Source organism: Pongo pygmaeus, chromosome 4 (genome assembly GCF_028885625.2).
Source record: "Pongo pygmaeus isolate AG05252 chromosome 4, NHGRI_mPonPyg2-v2.0_pri, whole genome shotgun sequence".
NCBI classification, from domain to species: Eukaryota; Metazoa; Chordata; class Mammalia; order Primates; family Hominidae; genus Pongo; species Pongo pygmaeus.
Window position 1 is genome coordinate 144,691,904 of NC_072377.2, and position 25,800 is coordinate 144,717,703.

The 25,800-nt window shown below is 43.7% G+C and overlaps 2 protein-coding genes across 3 annotated transcripts in view; both read left to right on the forward strand.

The window, feature by feature from the left end:
* Nucleotides 1–1,029, forward strand: part of PURA (purine rich element binding protein A) — a 65,914-nt gene extending 64,885 nt beyond the window's left edge. Inside the window, exon 6 of the transcript XR_010126439.1 lies at nucleotides 346–1,029. The gene's annotated coding sequence lies outside the window, so the exon portion shown is untranslated. The remainder of the gene's footprint in view (nucleotides 1–345) is intronic.
* Nucleotides 1,030–2,197: 1,168 nt separating this feature from the next.
* CYSTM1 (cysteine rich transmembrane module containing 1) overlaps nucleotides 2,198–25,800 on the forward strand; it is a 68,611-nt gene continuing 45,008 nt past the window's right edge. The window contains exons 1-2 of one of the 2 annotated variants that reach the window (XM_054487307.2): nucleotides 2,198–2,328; nucleotides 21,596–21,802. In XM_054487307.2, the coding sequence (XP_054343282.1) occupies nucleotides 21,616–21,802 (187 nt within the window). In that variant the 5' untranslated portion in view covers nucleotides 2,198–2,328; nucleotides 21,596–21,615. Of the gene's footprint in view, nucleotides 2,329–16,158; nucleotides 16,295–21,595; nucleotides 21,803–25,800 lie in introns of those variants that run through there. The other variant, XM_063665232.1, reaches the window with a different exon arrangement.

Genomic DNA, 25,800 nt, shown 5'->3' on the forward strand with positions numbered 1-25,800 from the left:
TCCTTCGATGGTAATGTTCTATTTTTCCTTCGATGGTTACGCCCTCACCCTACCAACTCAGTAAAAGGGGAGTGGTCAGGGAGCCTACTGAGAATGTGTCCTAGCATCTTTTCTTCCCCAGCACAGCCTCCATATGACCCAGCTGCCATGAGAAGCTTGCCTCCCTTCTAAGGGAATTACCCCTGCCTTCCACTCCATCCTCACCTTGTCCTGCCCAGATTAGAGGCACGGAGGCATGTACCACAGGCCTGAAAAACCGTCCAGCCAAAAAGCCTGACTGTCCTGATAAGTCCTATCAGGGTGTAGTTATGGATGTGCCTGTTTCTGCTCTTCCCTCTGCATTAGTGCTCTGCAAAGGGTGGCTCTTACCCTCAGATGGTCCAAAGATAGTTTGGGGTGTGCATGGATGACCTTCACTCTTCAGAGGCGAACAGACAATGCTGCTCTTCTCCAACAGCCTCTGAAGGACACCACCTACTGCCTGGTTCTGAGATGTTTGCTGCCCCAGAGTCTCCCATCTGCTTCTTCCTCCCCCTCAGTCCTCCTTTTTGTAGCCTCTCAGCCTCCCTTTTCTTAATGTTCTTAGCACCCTTTCCTGGGTTTCTATTTACCCTGCCCTCCCTTTCAGCAACCCCTTCCCAAACCACTGCATACTTCTCCTTTCTTTCCAATCCCTCCTCCCTTCCCAGCACTTTCGCCCTCCACTGAATCCCTCAAGCCTCATTCTGGCCCAACTCCTCCCCTCACCCTCTATCCCTGCCCTCCTCAGATCTGCCAAACACCTCAGGCCTGGCTGCCTCTGTCCTGTTCCTACCAACCTCCTGACCATGCCTCTGTGCTCCTTGGGACCTGGGCTCACATTTTCAATCTCTTCTCTCCTATTAGTACAGCTCTGTCTAGAGCCATGGTTCTCCTCTACCTTTCACAGCTGTCTTCTTTCCCACTTATATGAGTTTCTTTTTTTAAGTATGAAAATAAAAAAGTGCCACTTAAATACAATGATTAAGTCATAATAAACAGTACAAGTTGTACTTGAATGTGAGACATACCACCCATACACGTTTGATCTTCGAGAACCACATCTCAATCTGCCCATGGCCCATTGCCTGACACTAAAAGATGCTCACAAGAAGCTGACTATAAACTAACTTCTTGGTCTAAGATCCTAAACTCTGAGAGGGAAGGTTTCAATACATATGAAACCTTCTTGGCAGTGCAGGGATGAGGAGAGTAAAACTGAAATGAAAGTCAGCAAGTAGTGAAGGTGTGAAATAGGCAGTGACTCTCACACTGAGACCTCCAGGGGATGTTAAATTTTCATTTCGAAGCTGATGGTCTATCTCAGAAGCCTAGAGAGTAACAAAAGTTGTAGGCATATAATTATATTAGAGTGGTGCAAAAGTAATTGCTGTTTTTGCCATTTAAAAAAAAATGCAGAAACCACAATTACTTTTGCACCAACCTAATAGCAAGCAAGGGGAGGAATCTGGAGAGAAAATCAATTTCTAAAATGAAAAATAAAATATTTTTTGCAAGTAGGACTTGCAAGCTCGTTCTAGGCCTTGCTCTGGGAGCTTTTCGGTAACTTCTCTTCCTGTTGGAATAGAAGGAAACCTTCAGAACAGAAGGTTCTGTCCCCCTTCCCCCTCCTGATGTGAATGAAGTCTCATTACACTCTAAAGTACTGGCGGGACTACTTGTTGCAAGGTTTATGGGGAAAAGTAGCCAGAGACCAATCCAGTTATCAGCCTCAGCCCCACTCCTCTCAGGTACAGCTCGGGAAGTAAGCCCCCAAACCTAGTTGGGTCTGGACCAACAAGACACGAGGAGACAGCAGCCCACAGCCGACCCCTCATGCCACGCACTGAGCAGGGTCCCGCATGTACGCTCGTCTTGCCTCCCAGGCGCCTGAACTAGCGGAGTTGGGGTATCGGGTGGAGTCTCGGAGAACCAATCCAACCTGAGGGGGACGCCTGTGGGAGTCCCAAGTATCCAGCGCAGCTGGGAGGCCCACGTTGGGAAGTCAGAGACCGACCCCGCGTCCCGACAGCGCCGGCTGCAACAGAGCGCTTCCGGCGGCGCTTGGAGGCCGAGCAGTTGGGGGCGGGGCTCGTGCTGTGACGCCAGCCTAGCCTCGCCTCGCCCCGCCCCGCGCGCGTTGCCAGGGTGATCAGGTGACTCCCGGTTCGCTGCGCTGGGGGCGGCCGTGACGTCAGGCGCCCGGCTGCTCCTCACTTGCTCTGAGCCAGGTGCGGCGAGTCTGCAGGCTGGTCCGGGCTCCTCAGGTCCAGACCCGACCATTATCCAGTCGGTTCGTGGAGAGGAGAGGTGAGGTGCGGCGGACCTGGCCCGACCCAGCTGGGACCAGGGCGGGGATCAGGCGCGGACAGGGCGCGTCCCGGGATGTGCGCGTCCCCGGGCGCCCCGGGGAGCGCCCTGAGAACTGGCGGGCACCCGGGCTGGCCTGGCTCAGGCAGGGGTTCGCGCAGCCCCTGGGGAGGGGCAGGGAGGCAGGGAAGCGGCTGCCACCAGCTGGATCCCTCCCGGCGCCCCGCGGCTACTCTGGGGCTCCTGGTCGCCGCGCCGCGCGTCCAGGCTGTGGACTCACAGGGTCTCCGCGTCGCTGCGGTTCTCGTCTCATTAGGAGTCGGCGGGCTCGGAGCGGGGCTCGCCACACCCCGTCCCGGGGGACGTCCGCGGGAGGCTTCTGGATTTCCTCGCCTTGGGCTGCGATTTCTGAGGCGCTGCTCTGCGTATTCCGAGCTGGGCCAGCCGGGGGTAGGGGGCAGGTCGCGAGTCCTGCGGGTGGGAGCGGAGCGGAAGTAACTAGTGACTGGAAGTAACTAGGGAACGCGAAGCCGGCGCTCGGAGGCCGGGGTGTTCAGAGAAGGCGTTGCGGGGGAAAGGAATCCCGGCTGCTGTTGAGAGCCGTGGATTGGGATCTGAGCGGACCTGTTGGAGGAAGTGAAATCTGAGCGGGGTCCTGACGGGTGGGAACTAATCTCCCGGTAGCAGTGGAGGTTGCAGGGGGGGAGAGAAGGAGGGGAGGACCCCTGGGGAAGGAGACCATGAGGAAAAACGATTTGGGGACTGACTGGACCGTCTGCTGGGCTGTTTTTGGGGAAAAAATTTTGGAGAATTAGGTTAGGGAGGATTAGGAAAGAACCCTTGAGTGCCCACCTGAGAGGCACTGTGTGTTGTGGGGAGCCATTGAAACGTTGGCTAGATTGGGGTAGGGGGAACATTGAGGAAGTTGGTGTGACATTCCGGCAAAAAGGTGACAACACTCTTCTCTGATGGGATTCCTCAAACCCTGCTTATGAAATACTTGTAACCGACAAGGGTAGGGGCTCAGGCAGCCAGGTGCCTTTTCCAGCCATTGTTGGCAAATTTTTAGAAATTTAACAAAAAATAATTGTACATATTTATAGATTTATACAATATGATACATGTAAACTTTGTGGAGTAACCATGTTAGCAGATTTTTTTTAAATTCCTTTTTATGAAAGGACCCACCCAAGGGCAGCTCATTTTCGAGTATCTCATTTGACGGGATTTAATGACTGGTTGAGAGCTATGCCCCCCTCAGTATGCAGGGAGATTATAGCGTCCACAACACTTTGCCCTTCAGAGGTTTCAGAGTGTCTTACGAACACCTTGTATCCCTAGGGTGAAATCCAAACCCCAAATGACTGCTAAGAGATTTAATAGGGGGAAGTTATTAAAGGAGAACCAGCATCCAAAACATTCATATGGGGCACTGGGTTAGCTGAAAGGAGTCCCATACTATTTGTTGATTGTAGATCAAAGATCTCTAGTCCTGGCCTGGTGCGGTGGCTCACGCCTGTAATCCCAGCACTTTGGGAGGCCGAGGTGGCCGGATCACGAGGTCAGGAGATGGAGACCATCCTGACTAACACAGTGAAACCTCGTCTCTACTAAAAATACAAAAAATAAGCCGGGCGTGGTGGCAGGCGCCTGTAGTCCCAGCTACACGGGAGGCTGAGGCAGGAGAATGGCGTGAACCTGGGAGGTGGAGCTTGCAGGGAGCCGAGGCTGCGCTACTGCACTCCAGCCTGGGCGACAGAGCAAGACTCTGTCTCAAAAAAAAAAAAAAAAACAAAAAAAAAACTCTAGTCCTTTCCTACCAGCTTTGAGTTTCTCAGTGTAAGGCTGCGTAAGTATTAGTTGGCTATTTTGTCTAAATTTCCTGAGCAACAGGAAAAATATATTTTGGTTATATGAAGAGGAATGCTTTGGTAATTTATGATTTTTCCCAGCCCTGAAATTTATTGGTGCTATGACCAAAAAATACACAGCTGTCTATTTTATTTATTTGTTTATTTTTGAGACAGAGTCTTGCTCTGTCGCCCAGGCTGGAGTGCAGTGTCGAGATCTTGGCTCACTGCAACCTTTGCCTCCTGGGTTCAAGAGCTGTCTATTTTATATTGAAACTTACCAACGTCTGTTTTCTGGGAGGCAGTGAAATTTATTTTGTATTTCTTTGACTCCAGAAAACAGAATTGGACCTCCAGGGATCCCGTACAGTGAAAGGCAGGTTTGGGAATTGCGAAGGAAGGTGGCCGCAGCTGGTTTGTGCGTAAATATAGAAACCAGTGCAGCACTCAAAGGAGGGCAAATCCAGGGTGAGACCTGGGGAAACGGGACTTCCAGTCAGAGCAGTGAAATCATTCTCTGCAAAAGAAGCCCCGAAGTGTGTAAAAGGCCAGAGTAGTTTTTTCCCCCTGTGTTCCTGTTGAGTGGTAGAGATTATGATAGTGATTTTTAAGGGGCTTTGCAGGCTTGTTAATATTAAGAATCGCTGGAAATCAGATGTCTTAGCCTCATTAAAAAATTTAGAAAAGTAACTATTTTCCAAATCTCTTTGATACTATTTGAAGTGGCCAACTAATTATGGTTCTTTTGGAAAGAAACAGTCCACCCCCTCCTTTCCCAAACAAAATAACTATGTGCTGTCAGAGCAGTTAAGTAGGCCAAAAGTTTTTGGAAATTTTCTGCTTTCATTCACCCCAGCCACCCCCACAAGTTTTCTCATTGGTAGAGAACTTAAAACTTTACTGTCAGGAAAAAAATGTTAGTGTGTTTCCCTAAATACAAGCTATAATAAACAACAGGGCTGGCCTGTAATAGAAATGCTCTTTCTTAAGGGGGACTGGGCTGAGGTGAAAGGCAGGGCTGAGGTATGGGCTGGAGCATTTTGAGCTCACATTTGTCAACTAAGGCCTTGAGCAGGGCACTCCTTTCTTGGCATGGAAACTTTCTTTGACCTTGAATGCGGGTCAGTACCTCCTCACAGAGGTACCAAGGAGAATTAATGAGAGGCTTATATGAAATTTGAGCTCCTCCAAAACAGAATATTTTAATTCTTGGATGAATGGTATATTTTGAGATGTGACAAAAGTTTTTAAAAAGAGTTTGAAGTTCTAAATTTTTGGAAAAGCCTTATTCAAGAACTTCCTTTTTTTTTTTCTTTTCTTTTTTTTCCAGAAACAGGGCTTACTATGTTGCCCAGGTTGGTCTCTAACTCCCGGGTTCAAGTGACCCTCCCGCCTCAACCCTGTGAGTAGCTGGGACTACAAGCGACCATGCCTGGCTATCTAAGACCTTTTTGCTGATTTGGTTTTTTAAATTTTTTTGAGACAGGGTCTGGCTCTGTTGCCTGGGCTGGAGTGCAGTGGTGTGATCTCAGCTCACTGCAACCTCCACCTCCTGGGCTCAAGCCATCCTCCCAACTCAGTCTCCTGAGTAGCTGGGACTACAGGCCTGCACCACCACACCTAGCTGATTTTTTGTGTTTTTTGTAGAGATGGAGTTTTGTCATGTTGCCCAGGCTTCCCTCAAACTCCTAGGCTCAAGCGATTGCCTGCCTCAGCCTCCCAAAGTGCTGGGATTACAGGCATGAGCCACCATGCCTGGACTTTTTGCTGGTTTTTTGTTTGGTTTGGTTTCGTTTTTTCCTGGGGCTTTATGGGCTTGGTTACTAATCAGCCTGTAGTCAAGATCTGAGGCCCGGTACGGTAATCCTAGCACTTTGGGAGGCTGAGGCAAGAGGATGGCTTGAGCCCAGGAGTTCAAGACCAGCCTGAGCAACACAGGGAGACCCCATTGCTACAAAAAATTTTTAAAAATTAGCTGGGCATGTGGTATGTGCCTGTAATCCTAGCTACTCAGGAGGCTGAGGTGGGAGGATCGCTGGAGCCCAGGAATTTGAGGCTGCAATGAACTATGATCACGCCATCGCACTCCAGCCTGGAAGACAGAATGACACCTTGTCGCTTAAAAAAAAAAAATGGCTGGGCATGGTGGCCCACACCTGCAATCTCAGCACTTTGGGAGGCCGAGGTGGGTGGATTGCTTGAGGCCAGGAGTTCAAGACCAGCCTGGCCAACATGGCGAAACCCTGTCTCTACTATAATTACAAAAACTAGCTGAGCATGGTGGCATATGCCTGTAATCCCAGCTAAGTCAGGAGGCTGAGGCACAAGAATTGCTTGAACCCAGGAGGCGGAGGTTGCAATGAGCCAAGATCGTGCCACTGCACTCCAGCCTGGGAGACAGAGGGAGACTCTGTCTCAAAAATAAAAATAAAAATCTGGAAGCCTGAGGCTAACTAAATTCCTGTTTGTATTTCATATATAAATAGTAAAGCTCAGATTGTTCACTCTCTTTTTTTTTTCTTTCTTTTCTTTTTTTTTTTTTTTTCTTTTGAGACAGAGTCTTGCTCTGTCTCCCAGGCTGGAGTGCAATGGCACGATCTCAGCTCACTGCAACCTCTGCCTCCCAGATTCAAATGATTCTCCTGCCTCGGCCTTCCGAGTAGCTGGGACTACAGGCATGCACTACCACGCCTGGCTAATTTTTTGTATTTTTAGTAGAGACGGGGTTTCACCACGTTGGCCAGGCTGGTCTTGAACTCCTGACCTCAGGTGATCCATCCACCTCAGCCTCCCAAAGTGCTGGGATTACAGACGTGAGTCACCGCGCCCAGCCTCACTCTCTTTTTTCTTTTATTCTCTGTTAACCTGGTCTTGGCTTTTTTTGGAGTGCCTGGAGTAAACCAATAACAGAAGGGTGGAACTGGCAGCCTATGACCCAGCATCTTTTTTAACAGCAAGAGTATTATCAGAAAGTGTCACAGCCCTCAAAGGAGTAAGTTATTAAGCTGGTCAGAGACAAAAGGGAGTAAGATTGTTCGCTAAATTGGATGAGGAGTGAAATAGTCATCTTTTAAAATTTCCCTCACCTGTGTCAGGCTGCCAGTCCTGTCACTCAATCTAGTAGGATTCAAGTGCTTGCTGATGTGCCCAGGGACACTATGTACTTAACTACAACATCCATCTTTTAGACTTCTGACATTTGTTGGCCAGGTCAAGCTCTCTCTCATGAGGGAAATTCTGACAGAAAAGGCTTTCTGTTTTCTGTAGGCTTAGCTGAGTGCCATGTTTCAGGCTTCCAAGCTCCTCACGCTTGGCCAAGGCTACTAATTGGCTTGGCTATAAAATGGGAGTCAGCAATTAAACAGCAGTAGTATAAAGCAAGGGAATTGAACATAAGCTGACCCTCCCACTTTACAACCAAAAATGTTCACATCATTTTGGGCACTACACAAAGGAATCTTCAAAAGGAAGTGAGCTTGGAATGATTCCTTTATAGCTTTTAGGAGATGTATGTGGAAGATTATTATTGATTTAGGCCTCAAAGCCAGATCTTGGAAACTGGGTAGGTCCTCACATCTAAAGCAAAGGAGACAAATGGTTTGAATCCAGTCTCTGTGGGCAGCAAGCTTGTGGTATGACTTTGCCAAAACAACAGATGATTTATATTTTTCTAAACTCTTTTCATTAAATGGTTTAAGGGAGAATATTGATGGTCATGGTGGGAGGAGGGTTTGATCTACCTGAATTTACTCACTGAAGAGTAAATGCCTTATTCAGAGGTGCCTATCACTAGTTTCCTGATTATTTGTACTAAAGAATCATTAGCCAGTCTCAAGAGCATTGGCTCAGAAAACATCATAACTGAAAACTATCTAGGCATGCTTCTTATTCAGAGAAAAGTAGGGATGGGAAACAGTTGAACTACAAAGACATTTGGGGAGAGGAAGACCTGGGAAATGGTGCTAGACTTCTGCCACGTTAAATGTTTAATGCTGCACGCAGTACTTTACCGGTCAGCTTTCAGTTTCAGAATCTTAGGCAGAGTCAGTTGGGAAGAAAGTGTGTGAAGAGGGGGACATTTGTAAGAATGTGGCTATTCTGTGAGCCCTTATTGTTAAGTTGAATACTTAGTGCTTTCCTGCTGCCACTAGCTTCCTGGACACTCCAGACTTTGCCCTTCCACCTCTTCCCCACTAACAGCCTTTCCTCCCCAACACCACCCTCTCTAAAGCCAATCTAATCTTTGATCGCAGTTTCTGCACACTTCTGGCTCTGCTAACTTTGTTGAACTAATTTCTGGTGGCCTTTAATGTCTGGTGGTGGCTGTGTGAGAAACTGAGGGATAATTGTATTTATTTACTGATTATTATTTTGCTTTAGGGACAATCTGCCAGACTGGAGTGTATGGCATGATCATAGCTCAGTGCAGGCTCAAACTCCTGGGCTCAAATGATCTTCCCACCTCAGTCTCCTGAGTAGCTAGGACTACAGGCACATGTCACTGTGCCTGGTTAATTTTTTATTTATATTTCATAGAGATGGAGGTCTCACTATGTTGCCCCGGCTGGTCTCAAACTCCTGAGCTCAAGCAATCCTGCTGCATGAGCCGCTGCACCTGTAAGAGCCACGGGGGCCACTGCCACTGCAAGATAGCAGGACCCCCGTCTGTATTTTTTGCTATGTTGAATAGGTCTTGCTATGTTGACTAGGCCGTTCTTAAAGTCCTAGCCTCAAGGGATCCTCCTGCCTCAGCTTCCCAAAGTGCTGGGATCACAGGCGTGTGACACCACCTTCAGCCGGGTAGTTGTATTTAAAGGGAGGGTCTTGAAAGTGGAAACCCTAGTGTTTTTCACACTTCATTTGTGTTCCCCTGCATGATTTTTGTCTTATCTTTATGTCATCTATACTGTTGTTTAACATTCTTCTTAAAGTTGGCCCATTTTTTAAAACCCTAAAATTTGTTTAAAAGGGAAATGATATCATTACCTTAAACTGATAACTACTACATCACCTGTCACAAATAGAAGGTATAAATTATTGAAGTTGTTTGTCCATGTTCCCCAAGTTCCACATATCCCACCTGGGGCAATACAGCCTTTACCCAAAGATATGACTCACTAATAGTGAGTTTTTCAGGCAGCAGTAGAAGGGTGGTAGGATGGTTTGGAGTAGGCAGGCCTTCAGAGAGGGCCCCTTCAATCCTATCTTTTCCTAAAACTTGTGTGGCTCTATGATACTAGGAAGGCCACAGAATGAAGAATCTAGGAGGTAACAAGAGGTAAATGCAATGTGAAACCACTTCTGTTTTGATCTGAAGTTTGCCAAAAAGAGGCCTGAGTGGTGGTGAGACTGTATACTATATTAAATTCTAGGCCCTCTGCCAGGGGTGTGGCTTCATTGATGCTGTGTTACATTGTTCTTTCTGTGCCAGCGTGCTCTTAGAAAACTCAGATTCTCCTGGGAAACTCAGATCTTTCTTGGGGGGCAGGAGGGATGCTATTTTTTTTTTTAACTCATCAATAACCCAAACTATTTTGAGTTCCTTTCACATATAGAGAACTGTTTGTGGATGTTGCTAATGATAGAAACTGAAGTTATCATCTAGAATTTTTTTTCCCCCAATCTTCATTGTCCGTAAAGCCTATTCCTTTAAGAATCCTATGAAAACAGAAGAAAGAGGGAGGGTGAGCTGCCCTCGGTTGTATGGTCTCTTAGGGTGCAGCACATGATAGGCACGAGTGGTACTTCCTGGTTTGATGTGAAATTCACCGTTGTCCATTAAGAGCCACCCCGCAGTGCTGACTGAGCTGCTGCTCCCTCAGAGGGTCAGGAGAGCGCGCTTTCATGATGGAGCAAAGCCAGGCTGGCTTGGTATTCATCAGGAACCAGGAGCGCTTAGTTAAATTGCCAGCACGTTAAGCTGTAGGGGCCTCTTTCTAAACCATCAAGATTTCAACTTTCCCACAAAGCCTAATCTAATGCTCTGGGAGGAGGCAGGCAGAGCCTGTCTTTCAGGGGCTGGGCTGGCAGGGGACCTGGCCTGGGAAGTGGCCTTATCAGGCTTGTTGGGAGGGATGGACCTGTCCCTTTCTAGTGTGTCCTCTCAACTTGGCAGGGGGCAGAGTTCTTCCCTTTTCTCTCTCTCCATGACCTAACCTCTCCTTTCAATTCCCCAACTCACTTTCTGTGTTCACAGCTTTCTTCCCTTTTCCTTTCCATTCTGTTCAATGCTGCTCTCTCTTTTGAGCCTCTCTCTTGCTGGGCCCCATTTTCTCTCCATTCTCACTTTGAGGGTTGACTATTTGAAGTTCCAATTATAATGCTGTCCTATATGTCCCAGTGACTAGATGTAATTCAGAGATCCCTACCCTATTTTTCTGAGGAGAAGCCAACCTTCATTTCTCTACTGGCTTTCAGATAGCAGTGTTGGTGGGGTACTGACCAGAGTCCCTGAACTGAGTGGTTAGGTGAGGCTGGTTGTGTTCCTCCCCCATATGGAGGTCCCAGCAGTATGGGGAAGGTATTATAATCAGGGTTTGCTGACAATGCCAGGATCCATTAGACAAGGGGTTGAGGCTCACCTGTGGGGACCCTTCCATAAGCTGAATGCAGAGGGGAGTACTGCATCCAGGCAGTCCTCTGGCTTTTGCAGAGGACCATACATGATGAATGAAGGCTGGAGAAGGAGCCCTTGGGTGAGGTTGGCCTGGAACCCACAGGACTATTTGCAACTGTGGATCCTGCCCTGAAGCTAGGTTTTCCCAGGTGGCAACTGGACCAAATTGTCTTCCCATGTGGTTAGATGGATTGTTGGAAGCATCTAGGAGCATGGCTTTCCTGCTCAATGATTTAAAAAATTGATTATTTTCTTGTAAAAGCCATGTGGCCACTTTACCTAAAGATGATTAGCAAGGGTTTTAACTTTCATTGTTAAATATAACATATGTATGAAAAAGTATCTATAATATAAATGTACAGTTTAATCAATAATTGTATTCATTAGTGTAACTGTGTGATCTATTCAGGTTTAGAACTAGAAGTTTATTTTTAAACCCAAATGGGGTAATAGAATGCACTGTGTTGCAATTTGCTTTTTTCCCACCATGTTGGTGCTTTTTCATATCAGCACAGGTAGTTCTAACCTATTCTTCTGAAGGGTCATATAGCAGCAGTTCCATGGATCGGAAATACCATGGTTTATTTAACCATTCTCATATTGATGAACATTATATTTAATATATATGCATGTGTATAAAGTTGGGTTGTTTTTTTTTTTTGGCATACCGGCTGGCACTAGTATATATCTGTAAGATAAATTCCTAAAGGTAGAATTGCTCCTTCAAAGGATAGGGTGTTTTTATTTATTTATTTGGGGTTTTACTTAAAAAAATGTCTTTATTAAAGAGTTTATAAGAAAAAAGGATAGACCCGCTGTAAAAAGAAAGGCTATCCCCTCTAAACATTAGGGAGGAATGGGACACCAATACCTGGTGGCTAAGGATAGGTCGTTTTAGTTGTTGATATTTTCAGGTAGTAATGTCTTTTTTCCCAGGAATGTTTATAAATGTTATATCTTACAGAGCACCAAGCCCTGGATCCAACCAGAGGTTCTTTACAGAAAGCTTTATGGAGAAAGGTTTTAGCAGATGATATGTTATCCTCTGTTGAAGGGAACTTCTCTGGATTCCCTCAGAAAGTCTCTAAGTCTGGAAGAATGCTAAAATGTACCTACCAAGTTTAATATTGGAGGGAGACAAGATTGACTATAGTCACATTTTCAAATAATTCTGAACTATGGATAATTAATATGGGTATGGTATGACTTCTCAGAATTTGCTGTTCCTAATCTATCAGGACAAGTTGAGAATACTTACATCTTTGTGTTATCTTAATGTTGGGGATAGTGGCTTAAAGCAATTATCTGAATGGCATTAGCAAACTGTGTTACTAAATAGCTTGTAGATTTTTAGCTTCATATGAACTCAGTTATAAAAGCAGTGTGTGGTTTTTATATCAGACATTTTTTGTGAGAAAGGAAAATAAGATAGTCTCTAAACCTCTTCATCACGCTAGGCCAGGGCCTTCAGAGATAGATGATCCATTGTTAGTTTTTGCCGTCCATGTGCACTTTGATGCCCTTGTTCAGCGAAAGGTCCCATATCTGAGCTGTGTGTCATTTTGTACTCCATAGAGGGGCTATTCTGAAGCCACAGCCAAAATGTTGATACAAAAGATATGTTCTAGTACTTACTCATTCATTGACTATATGAGAATAGCTCAGGGCCTGGTAAAACTCTATGGCAAACAAGAGACATTGAATGAGGTAGGGGATGGCTAATGATATTTGGGAGGTTGAGGCCAGAATCAGTATTTGGACAATAATGGAGTAATACTGCAGGTTGTCTTCCTCCAGTCTGTCCCTAAAAGAAGAGCAATTTAGGAAATGGCAATACCCAGCAATGTGTTTAAAATGCTGAGCAAGTTGTAAAAAGAAATATCTTGTACATGTTATGCTGACTATCAGAGGTCTCCTGGTGTTGCACTGTTACTGGGAGCACTGCTACCATCTTTAAAAATGTAAATTCCTGCTATTGCTATCCCCCTGGGGCTCCTGTGTTAAAGTGTCCATATCAGGAGCAAGTTCTTCCTAGGAGAAGACCTACAGTTCTGGAATGCCTATTGTTGTAACTTTGGCCTTGGGTTTAAGATTTGAGACCATCATTTCTTACCTCTGCTCACTGTACATTCACAAGTATGTGTGGTATGACTCTCCCAATTGGGGAGTCATTTGGGTTCTACTTGTACTTCAGTTTTAGTAACTTGTGTAACACTTTGAGGTAACTGCCTTCTGGACCTCCCAAAGTAAGTTTTGTCTACTCTGTCAAACTACCTTCACCATATCCTTAAAATTTGGAAAACTTCCAGCATATTCCATTTGATGCACTAGCAGACAAATGGAAATGATAATTTTATTTGTATTAATAGCAGTACTGAAGGGGAGGAGCAAGCCAGCTATATAGTTCTTTACCTCTTATCCCCAGCTCTAGGCCTGATATGTAGTAGGTACTTAATACATATGAAATAAGTGAATTATTAAGTTTGTCAATAGTATTCAACAAACATAAAGTTACATGAATCCTTTTAAAAGAAATAAAGAATAACGATAGAAAAGGAAGATGCAGCAAACCCAGAAGTCTGCTCTTAGCAAGGCTGTTTATGAGCTGACCCTTTGGCCTCATCCCGTGAAGTGTGCTTCAGCCATTAGAACCTAGTCAGTTCCTCAAATGTGCTCTGCTTTTTCTCTGAAACATCTCACAGATTCTTGCCTCTGCAGAGTATGAAATTTGGAGTAATACGAATTTCTGTTTATGCTTAGTCATCTGATCATCACTTCTCTTAGAATCTTTCTCTGACTTCCCTGAGTAATTAGTTGTCTCTACTTTGAGCTTACAGTACGCTCTGCTTCCTCTATCTTAGCTTGGTTTTGTGATTGCTGGTGTTATTGTCTGTCTCTCTCATACCCTAAATAGGAACTGTCTCTTGCTTACCATTATCTCAGCAGTGCCTGGAACCCAGTAATACTGGGTTATAGTTGATGCTCCTATAAGTATTTATGGATGAACAAATGACTGTGTGAATGGAATAAACTAATATGTCAATGCCAAAATTTGATGAAAACTCTAAACCAGAGATGATACAGCAGTATAAAACTCAGTAATTCTAGGCCAGGTGTGGTGGCTTACCCCTAGAATCCCAGCACTTTGGGAGGCTGAGGCGGGCAGACTGCCTGAGGTCAGGAGTTTAAGACCAGCCTGGCCAACATGGTGAAACCCCATCTGTACTAAAAATACAAAAATTAGCCAGGCATGGTGGTGCACGCCTGTAATCCCAGCTGCCCTGGAGGCTGAGGCAGGAGAATTGCTTGAACCCGGAAGGCAGAGGTTGTAGTAAGCCGAGATCGCCTCCAGCCTGGGCGACAAAGTGAAACTCTATCTCAAAAAACAAACAAACAAAACACCTCAGTAATTCTAAAGCTTTTTTTTTTTTACCTGAACAAACCGCACCCAAAATTATAGATGTGAGAGTCAAGACATATTGAGGGACTTAGAATGTAAAGTGGTCTATTTACAAAGGTCTTGTTAAAAAAACAGCTAATGGGGAGTTAAAAAAAAAAAAAAAAAAAGAGGTCTCTAGGGTAAGATCTGCTCTCGTAGTTTTTGTTTGTTTGTTTTGTTTTGTTTTTGAGATAAGGTCTTGCACGGTCTCCCAGGCTTGAGTGCCGTGGTGTGATCACGGCTCACCTCAGCCTCAATCTCCCAGGCTCAAGTGATTCTCCCACCTCAGTCTCCCCCAGGTAGCTGGGACTACAGATGTACGCCACCACACCCAACTAATTTTCCCATTTTTTATAGAGACAAGGTCTCACTATGTTGCCCACGCTGGTCTCAAACTCCTAGGCTCAAGCAATCCACCTGCCTTGGTCTCCCAAAGTGCCGGGATTACAGGTGTGAACCATGGTGCCTGGCCCTGCTCTCATGTTTTTAAACTTTAATTTTATAAGTTACCAAGAAAGATAAATTGAAGGACATAAGGATAAGCATGACTTTAGGTTTTGATAATAAGAAGGGTTCCAAGATAGAGCAGTCTGTATGTAACCAAAAAAATTTGGTTTTTTACCCCAAGTCTGGTACCCAACCAAGTGACTTTTTGGTTTGAAGCAGAAAGAAAACATTTGAAGACCTTAGAGAACCAAAGTGTCTTGTGGAAAAAAAATTGCAACTACAAAAATCACCTTAAAAAGCAGTGAAGAGCAGATTTTGAGTAGATCATTAACAAGAGGAAGATAAGTAATGAGAAGGCAAATTGGTATATCAGAAGTGAATAGGAGGTTTAAAGTGGCATTTTAAAAAAATATTTATTAATTTTAGCTTTTTTTTTTTTTTTTTTTTTTTTAGAGACAGGGTCTTCTTGTTGTGTTGCCCAGACTAGAGTGTAGTGTCATGATCATAGCTCACTGCAGCTCAAACTCCTGGGCTGAAGTGATCCTCCCACCTCAGCCTTACAAGCAGCTAGGACTATGTATACCACCACAGCTTGCTAATTTTTTTGCGGGGGTGGGGGAGGGGGGGAGGGTAGACACAAGGTTTCACTATGTTACCCGAACCAGGCTGGTCTTGAACTCCTGGCCTCAAGTGATTCCCCTGTCTCAGCCTCAGCCTCCCAAGTCACTGGCATTATAAGCATGAGCCCTGAGCCCAGCTAAAGTGGCATTCTAGCTATTAAAAATGGCAGGCAGCATGGATATATATCTGAAAGCACTAAGAAAACTTAATCTTTTTCTGACTGTATAGGTACTCTTGAAATTTTCAGAAATACAGATGAGTGGCTGGGCGTGGTGGCTCACGCCTGTAATCTCAGCACTTTGGGAGGCCGAGGTGGGCGGATCACCAGGTCAGGAGATCGAGACCACGTTGAAACCCCGTCTCTACTGAAAATACAAAACATTACCTGGGCGCAGTGGCGGGCGCCTGTAGTCCCAGCTACTCGGGAGGCTGAGTCAGGAGAATGGCGTGAACCCGGAAGGCGAAGCTTGTAGTGGGAGGCTGAGTCAGGAGAATGGCGTGAACCCGGAAGGCGGAGCTTGCAGTGAGCCGAGATCGCGCCACTGCAGTCCCACCTGAGTGAAAGAGCGAGACTCCGTCTCAAAAAAAAAAAAGAAAAAAAAGAAATACAGATGAGTATAAGTAACAAAAATTGCCCACAATTCCAGCACCCAAGGAAAACCACAATAAATATATTTTTTTCTAGCAAAATATCTGCTGTTACTGTACAACTTACAATAAAGTTTGAAAATCTTAATGTACAACTCAATACATTTATATGTATTCATGTAAACATGACTCAGCTCAAGATACAGAACGTTTTCATCATTCCTGAAGGTTCCCTTGTATCTTCCTGTCAGTATTCATAAATTTGTTTTGGTATCTTTCTTTTCAGTATCCACAGATTTGTTTTGGCTGTTCTTGTACCTCATATAAATGGAATCACAGAATGATATAGTTTGGATATTTGTCCTCTCCAGATCTCATCTTGGGATGTGATCCCCAATTTTGGAGGTGGGTTGGTGAGAGGTGTTTGGGTCATAGGGGTGTATCCTTCATGAATGGCTTGGTGTCCTCTTTATGGTAATGAGTGAGTTCTCACTCTATTAGTCAAGTGAGATCTGGTTGTTTAAAAGAGTCTGGGACCTCCCCCCACTCTCTTGCCCCCTCTCGCATCATGTGATGTGCCTGCTTCACCCTTTGTCTTCCACCATGATTGGAAGCTACCTGAGAGCCTCGCCAGACACAGATGCCAGCACTATGCTTCTTGTACAGTCAGCAGAACCATGAGCCAAAATAAACCTCTTTTATTTATAAATTACCCAGCCTCAGTTAGTCCTTTATAGCAACACAAAACAGACTAGAGTATTATTGAAGTCTGTTGAGTCTGCCTTCTTTTGCTCACACGTTGTGTCTGGGATTCATCCATGTTGTTTCATGTAATAATAATTCTTTTATTTATTGTTTTGGGGTCATTTTCTACTGTATAAATATATAATAATTTATCTGTTCTGTTGATGAACATTTGGATAGCTTTCAGTTTGGGACTATTATAAATAAAGCTGCTTTGAACATTCTTGTATAAGTCTTTTGGTGGACTTACACACTTGTTTCACTTCAATATATATATATCTAAGAATAGAGCTTCTGGGTCATAATGTAAATACTGCGAAAGTCATGAATATTTGGTATACTTTCTTCTAAAAGCTTGATTGGTTTAGCTTTTGTATAGGTCTATGATATGTTGTGATTTTTTTTCTGTGATATATTGTGGATTTTTTTTATGTATGAGCATGGAGATCAAGAGTCATTTCTCCCAACACAAGGATATCCAATTAATCCAGCACTCTTTACTGGATAGACTACCTTTTCTTTTGTGAATTACAGTGGTGCCTGTCTGTTAAATTAGGAGACTGTACTGTATGGATGTGGTTTAGGACTCTTTATTCTGCTCTATTGATCTGTTTTTCAGTATTTATTTTAAAGAAAGTTGAGACATGCTGAATACATATCTGTTTTTCAGTATTTATTTTACAGAAAGTTGAGACATGCTGAATACATAATTTTTCTTACACGGTATTACATCATACTTCAAAAGCATAAATTTAAAACAACTGCAAAAAAAACCCTTGGTTTTTTTCTTGGACATTTTCTTTCCTTGGACATTTAGGTTGTTTTTTTCCTTCCTCTGTTTTGTTTTGATCTGTTTTTTATGTTGGAGGCCTTCCTTCAATGTCTGATAATCTTTGTCCATTCATTTATGTATGAGGCAGTAAATAGTCCATTAGAAGTTCAGTGTGCATAGGCTTTACTGTGGAGTGATTGGGTGAGTCATTTCTTTGGTGTCTCCCCAATTATTAGTATCTGTCATTTTTTTTCCATTGGGACTGTTCAGTTTTCCAGAGGAAAATTTTCCACTTTACTGTCTGCAGAGTCAGTGCCAGTCTGTCTAGCAGGTGTCTTGTAATTTAAAAAATAACAACATTGAAATATATTGTTTTTTTCCTCCATCTCTACTTTGATGAGGTCTTATCTCCATTGACCACTTTCCCAAAGAATAGTTTCTGCCCTTCTCATTGTGTGGTTGAGTGACTGCTAATCCCGTGACTCTGAGTATGTCTTGAATGAGATCGTGGGATAGCAGTGTTCAGTGCAGTCTATTAATGGATCTTGACTGCAGCACTATTTTAGCTGTCCCTTTTAGAGCTCTGATTTGTGTTTAATGCTACAATTTACACTGTTTGCATTTGATCTGTAGTGAAACACGTCACTAGAGTAGGGTTTATATTTTACCTGACCAAATTTATAAGGGAAAGCAGTCATGTTACAAAGTTCAGTATCATACCTTAAATTTAAAGCTCTTTTGAGTTTTGGTTATGTAAAGTGGTTTGTACTATACTGTGTCAGTGTTAGGTAATCTTTTTTGCTTTGCTTTGCTTCTTTACCAGCTTGGGAACAATGGATTCCCACTGGATGAAGTCCTGTTTTTCAAATGCCAGCTCTAGGATCTCTCATCCAGCACAGATGCTCTTTCTGTGACTTTTGCATTCTCTCACTGGGATTTTTTTCTTGTTTAGAGGAAACTGAAAATAGATCCAGATTTTTATTCCTCCAAGATGACTGTCTATATTGGGAACAAAGGGAAAGAATGTATGTGTGGAAGGAGGTCATGGTAGCTGGAGCACCTTTGTAGTTTATGCTTTGTATAAGTGCCTCTGTGAATAACTCATGGGACTTTTCCCTTCTAGACCTTACATGTTTTTTTCCTCAGGCAGTTGGAGAAAGATACATACCAAAAATGAGAGGGAAACATGATGAGGGGTAAGTGGGGAGGACGCATACACTTGGAAGAGAGCTTTGAGGTTCTTAGGGAGAGAACTGCACAGGATAATGAGGAATAGATGCAAACAAATGGACCAAGAAAAGTCATGAAACATTGAGGTCTGAAGTTGTAGTTCTATACTCTGTTCTTTTTTCTCCTCACTGCCCATTGTTTTTAGATGAACAATGTCTTCAAAGAAATATAGGTCCAGACTTTGCTAGAGTGAGAATGATCTACATGGTCTTGTTGAACTGATCAAGTTAAACTACAGTTTTAATGAAGTTAGGTTACACACACTGAATTTCAGGACAGAAGTAGTTATGATAACTGTATTGTACTTCTGTGATTTAAAAATAAATAATGGAATGGCCATATGGGGATTAACGAGACTGATTTCTGTGTTAACCAGGGCTCACTAGGCTTTCTACAGCCTTCCTGGTAGGAGAGAGGAAACAAAATGCATTTGCTTTTGTCCAAATTCATATGATAATTGTAGTGTTAATCACCATGAGCCTTTGCATTAGGGTTCCTTAGGTCAGGATGTGTTGCCAGTTGCAGACCAGAGCGCAGAGAAGGGAAAGGACTCTACTTTTTTCCTGAGTCCCTTTCAGGCCCTGGAAAAATAAGATGGTGTCAAAAATGGGAGGCAATACAGATGTGGTTGAAATAGAGACCCTCAAGCCATTTGATCCCATAACATAGAGTTTCAATTTACAATCAACTCCTTCAAATGACACTCTCTCGATCAGCACCTCCTACTAGGTTTAAACCCCTACTCCTACCCAGCAGTCTGTTTACCACATTTTCTGAAAATCATTGTCCTTATGTTTGTTTCAACCAGTTGCCCAAGGGTAGGGTTTGAGGCATATTGATCTCTATACCCCACTACTTAGCCCAGTGTCAAGAAAGCACTTAATAAATGTATGTTTGTGAATGTCACCCAGAAGGGTTCATTACCTTACCTTACCATTGGTTTCCAGGACTGGAAATTCTATAGAGGTAGTTTAGGTTAGGCCAGGCTTTAGTCTTTGATTTATGGGCTGTTATAAAGTCATCTGGAATCCCATTTCTTTCCTTTTTTCTGCTCTGCCTTTCTGAATGGCCCACTTAAAACTGGCTCCTTCTCAGGGCTGCAGATTGGCTGTCAGCAATTTTGTAGGCCATATCTTTCCTAGACTTTGTATATACCTTTGTACAGGGGAAGGGAAGGTTCAGTGGGAGTGTGTTAAGAGAGTCTGAGCTTTTTACTGATTGAACCACTTCAGAACCAGTCCCAGTGGCCAGGGAATGCCATTTGCATCTGGGTAAAGTCCTGAATTCCTTGAATCAATCATGATGAAAAAGTGGAGAGAGTGACCCCAATTGGCTTAGATAGACTGGGTTCACCCTGGAGCTGGATGGGATGAGCTTTCCCTGAAGCACATGAACTACAGGAAGAATGAGCAGAGATCTACCTGGAAACCTGACTACTGTTAGGAGGGGAGAATATGGATGTTGTGTGGGCAACCATCAAAGTCCACTGCTACTGTAATCCAGATTTTCTAGGGAACCTAGACTGTTTACAACGATTCTGTCCTTTATATAATAAAGTCACTTAGGAATTTATTGATTGACTGTTATGGAAAAGAATTAATAGTGAAATTATTACATTTTGAATCTGAGACTCTTCCCTACTATTTGGTTGGGGATAGAAGACACTGAAATAGGTAAAAAGTTAACTATCGATGTAAGATATGGGTAACAGAACAAGGCAGCAGTATGACAGATGATATGTTGTTTAAGTGAGTCATCCATAGAGTTTATACTTTGCATTCCCCAGTAATTGTTTGTTTGTTTGTTTGTTTGTTTTTGAGATGGTGTCTCGCTTTGTTGCCCAGGCTGGAGTGCAGTGGCATGATCTCAGCTCATTGCAACCTCTGTCTCCCAAGTTCAAGCGATTCTCCTGCCTCAGCCTCCTGAGTAGCGGGACTACAAGCACATGCCACCATGCCCGGCTAATTTTTTGTATTTTTAGTAGAGACGGGGTTTCACGTTAGCCAGGATGGTCTCAATCTCAACGTGATCCGTCCGCCTCGGCCTCCCAAAGTGCTGGGATTACAGGCATGAGCCACCACACCTGGCCATTTGTTTGTTTTTAATCTGAAAGTCACCGTGCCAGGCACTGTGGAGCTTAAAGAGATAATAGAAACAAGACGCTGGCCCTGAAAACTTCAAGCCCAATCAAGAGAATGATTAACAGGCTTGGGGGCTGGGAAGCGTGGCTTCCCTCACAGAAGCAAACCATGGAGGACAGGGTCCTGTAAACACAAATAAGTGTTCCTGGTGAGCCCTCCAGAGTCTCAGGGGCCTGGATGGGCAGAGGAGATGCTTGGCATTCTCTATGGACAGCGCTGTCCAACTGCTCAGAGCAGCGGGTCTGGGGAGAACAACCAGATCACCCCAATCCCCAGAGCAATGGTGATGGTTACAAACTTTGGTTGGTCATTGCTGCCAGTGCTGCTCATTAGAAGCCTCCACTGTGGCCCAGCCCTGTTGATTGGAGGGTTTCTAGTAGTGGATCAGCATCCACCGATAAGACTCATAGTGCTGTTAGAACACTTTCTTAAAGCTATCCCGTCACATTTATGGACATTTCAGAGGAATTAAAAAACAAAATATCTTGCTATTCATTTAACACATTTATTTAGGGGACTGTCTTGTACCAGGCACTCTGCAGTGCTCTAGGGACATGGTGGTGATCCAAAACTTACTTGATGTCTACTGTCACAGCCTACAGTCTAGTGGAGGAAATAGACAAAAGGCAAATAAATATGTAAGATAATTGCCAATTGTAGTGATGGTGAGAAGGAAACAAAATGGGCAGAGCTAGAGTTTTGCACAAGGCTTGATACACCTTGAAGGTATTTTGTAAATGATCTTATGGGTTAGGATTTTATTCCTGATGATTTCCACAGTTAAATGCAAATAATTTTCATTTTTTTTTTGTCTCTTAGGTGCACTTTACAGGTCTCCGATGAACCAAGAGAACCCTCCACCATATCCGGGCCCTGGTCCAACGGCCCCATACCCACCTTATCCACCACAACCAATGGGTCCAGGACCTATGGGGGGACCCTACCCACCTCCTCAAGGGTACCCCTACCAAGGATACCCACAGTACGGCTGGCAGGGTGGACCTCAGGAGCCTCCTAAAACCACAGGTGTGTGTCTCTGAATATGTGGGTGTGCAGTCCCATGTCACCAAAGGAAATGTTTGCATGTTTTCTTTGGCAGAGAAGAAACTCTTTCCAGCCTTTGCAACTTGCGCTTGATGTCTCCAAAGCTTGATGATGGCTTAGGGTGGATTCTTACTCCTGAGAAGAGGCCCAAGTCAGCTCTGCCTACTATATTCACACCTCTTGTCCCCTCTGGGGCTGATGACTTCCTGGCCAACGTGTTTTCTGAGGGCTACCCTCTAGAGCACTTGGGGGTGGGGAAGGAATTAGCAGTTGAGTCTTTGCTCTGCAGCCAGCTTTGTATTTTAGGTTTAGTAATTAGCCTCTTGAGTTTATTTTATCTGTCAGCTTGTTGACCCTCAAGTCATCCTCTTGCCCCTGCTACTGGAGTTTTTTTTTTTTTTTTTCTTACTAAGTGTTTTCATAATTCTATTTAACCTGCCAGTTGAGTTTTCAGGAGGCTCTTGAGTCCTTCTTGTGTGCTATAGAACAGTGTTACTCAAAGTTCAGTCTGCACACAAATGCCAGTCAATGAACAGTGAACAGTTATGGACTATATTATATGTACAGAAAGTGAGAGTAAACATTTAGAAACTTTTAGAGCAATTTGGTATTGCTGTGACATCCAAGCGTGTAATCTTGCATTTTACAGAAAGTATCAGTCTGAAAGATTAAAAATAAAATATCTTGAGGAGCACTGTGCTAGATGTCTTGGTCACACTATTTTATAGCCCTTTGGTTGGCAGAATAGCTGCTCTCTTAATTAGCCCTTTCAGCTTTTATTTATTTTTATTTTTTTGAGATGGAGTCTCACTCTGTTGCCCAGGCTGGAGTGCAGTGGCGTGATCTCGGCTCACTGCAAGCTCCGCCTCCTGGGTTCACGCCGTTCTCCTGCCTCAGCCTCCCGAGTAAGTAGGACTACAGGCGCCCGCCACCACGCCCGGCTAATTTTTTATATTTTTAGCAGAGATGGGGTTTCACTGTGTTAGCCAGGATGGTCTCGATCTCCTGACCTCGTGATCCGCCCCCCCTTGGCCTCCCAAAGTGCTGGGATTACAGACGTGAGCCAGTCTGCCTGGCCCAGATAGCTAATTCTTAAAAAGTGCTTATTATGGCCAGGCACAGTGGCTCATGACTGTAATCCCAGCACTTTGGGAGGCCAAGGCGGGCAGATCACCTGAGGTCAGGAGTTCAAGACCAGCCTGGCCAACATGGTGAAATCCCATCTCTACTAAAAATGCAAAAACTAGCCAGGCATGGTGGTACGCGTCTATAGTCCCAGCTACTCAGGAGGCTGAGGCAGGAGAATGGCTTGAACCTGGGAGGCAGAGGTTGCTGTGAGCCGAGTTCACATCGTGCACTCTAGCCTGGCGACAGAGTGAGACTCCATCTCAAAAAAAAAAAAAAAGTGATTATTGTGTGTCACATGGTCTCCTAAGTGCTTTATATACATTAACATTTAATCCTTGCAACAATCCTATAAAGTCATTCCCATTTTATAGTGATGTAATAGAGGTACAAAGTTAGAGTAATGACTTGCCCAAGGTCACCTAGCTAGAAGGGGCACTTTCCAGATTAGAATCCTGATAGCTTGGCCTCAGAATCTGTACCTATAATTTATTGCTGTACTGTTGTTCCTCTCCTGCCTTTTCTGAGCTGACTCACATTCATCTGAATTTAGTGCCTTATGCTTCCTCTTAGAGACTTTCCTGTCATTTAGTTCTTTACTAATCAAAAGTAATAACAGAATTGATGGCTAATTTTATTCTAGGACTTGATGATTCTCTAGAGTAAGAATTTTGCATTCATGGAAAAGATTATACTTTTATAGTGGCAAAGCTTATACTCTGTTAAGATTGAATAGAATATTTGAATACCTTTAAAGAATTTAATTTATCTGGAAGGAAGCTTTTGCAATCCAAGATTGTGTTCTGTTGTAACAGTTTTTATAATGCATGCCCAGAAGAGGGCAGGAAGTATAACTAGTGTAATCGGAGTAGTTGGTATTCAGGCCTGTGACATCAGAGAAACATTTTCTGAAAATAAACCTCAGCTTCTGGGTTTTCTGCTTCAAAATAAGGTAACCCTGTGATGAATAAAAGAAAGCAGAAAAGACTACATATGGTATGATTCCATTTATGTGAAATTCAAAAACAGACAAAAAGTATGTATGATGCCAGAGATCAAAATAATGGTTACTCCTGGCTGTGGAGTTAGGAAACTAGGGTGGGACTGGTTATTCATTGGGTTGGGAACAAAGGAACTTTCTGGGGTGTTAGGAATATTCTGTATCTTAATCTTGATATAAACATTCTTCAAGATAGATAGTTATGACTTGTGTACTTTGTTGTATGTTATATGTCAGCAGAGAAAGATAGCCCAGCATTTGAGTTATCCGGTAGACTCAGCCCAATGCCTGCCTGGTGTTAGGTCTTTCACCTATAGCCCTCATGGTCTTCCTGTCCATTTCTAGGCCAATATTGTTTATACTGACTCTCTAACTAGCATTTGATGAGTGTAGAACTTTATTGAGTTCATTTAGAATAAGTGCTTCCTAAGTTCAATGGACTTTGTCCACTGTTCATGCAGAAAATACAGATTTGGTCATCTTTCTTACCTTTCATGTAATTTAAGTATTGATGTCAGCCTTTTTGATGAAAAATAATTTCTTAATTCTTTTTAGTGTTAAAAGTCTCCTTAGTTCAGTGTTACCAATCATGATTGATTTCACAAATGCAGTTGAAAGCTGTTTAATATCCTTTCCTACAGATATACCCAGGAATTTCTTTCTCTGTCATTAGCTTGTGAATTATTAACTGCCCAGATCCTTTCTGCACCCAGACATAGCAGGTAGTGCCAAATGGTCAAATTTTGTCACCTGGGGTCCATGTTCTGTGAATGGGACTCTTGGAAGAATGTAGCCTCACTGAGTGATGAACCTTTAGGGACCCATTTTATTCCTTGCTCTGGTATTGCTTGTGGGATTCCCAGTCAGAATTATGTTTTCTCATGCTGTGTATCTGAGCTGTATATGGAAATTTACGCTTTTTCTTTCCAGCTGAATGATTTTAGATTTACCTACTACTGTAGATACTCTCTCCACTCAAGTTCAAGTGTGTGGCATATTATGTTAATGGATACATAGGTAGAAATGGTTTCTTTTTCAAAGGAGGGAGGATCTCCTTTATCCTTAATTGGTGTCTGGTAATTAGTTAGGGCTTAATAAAGGTGTGATGAATGGATGAGCAGGGTCGGGTAGATGGCTAACCTAAGCAGAATCTTCCTTGGTCATCTGTTTATGATTTAGAATTCATGTGTCAGAGATTGTAGCAAAAAAACCCACCTTTTGTTTTTTTAAGAAGCCAACCTTTTGGAAGCCATGTGATTGGAAGCAGCAAGTGCTTGTAGGAATAAGGTCTCCCAGAAGAGCATACCTGCAGATTATGTCAAGGATCTCCTGGGTGGTTTTTAAGAATAACAGCTAGTATTTGTTGAGCGCCATGCTTGGTGTTAGCTTTATGTAATCTTCACAACAACCCCATAGTATCAATCTCATGTTATAGAAGTGGAATCTGAGACTCAGAAAGGTTGTGTTTCAGTTATCTGTTGTATAACATATCACCCCCAACTCACTGGCTTAAAACAACAATGATTTATTATTTCTCATGATTCTCTGAGTTGGCTGGGAGGCTCTTCTTGCTTCGTGTGATCTTTCGTGGGGTCACTCTTGTTACTTAATTCAGCTGTCAGCCTGCCTGGGTGTAGGCTATCCAAGATGACCTCACTGACATGAGTAGGGTCTTGGTTTGCCTCCACGAGGCCTCTCTCAGCACATAGTCTGTCATCATTGGGTGGTCTAGCTTAAGCTGCTTTACATGACAACTAGCTTCCAATAGAGTGAAAGTGGAAGCTGCCAGGATTTTGGGCTAGGCCCAGAACTGGCACAGCATCACTTACCCCTTATTCCAGTATTCAAAACAAGT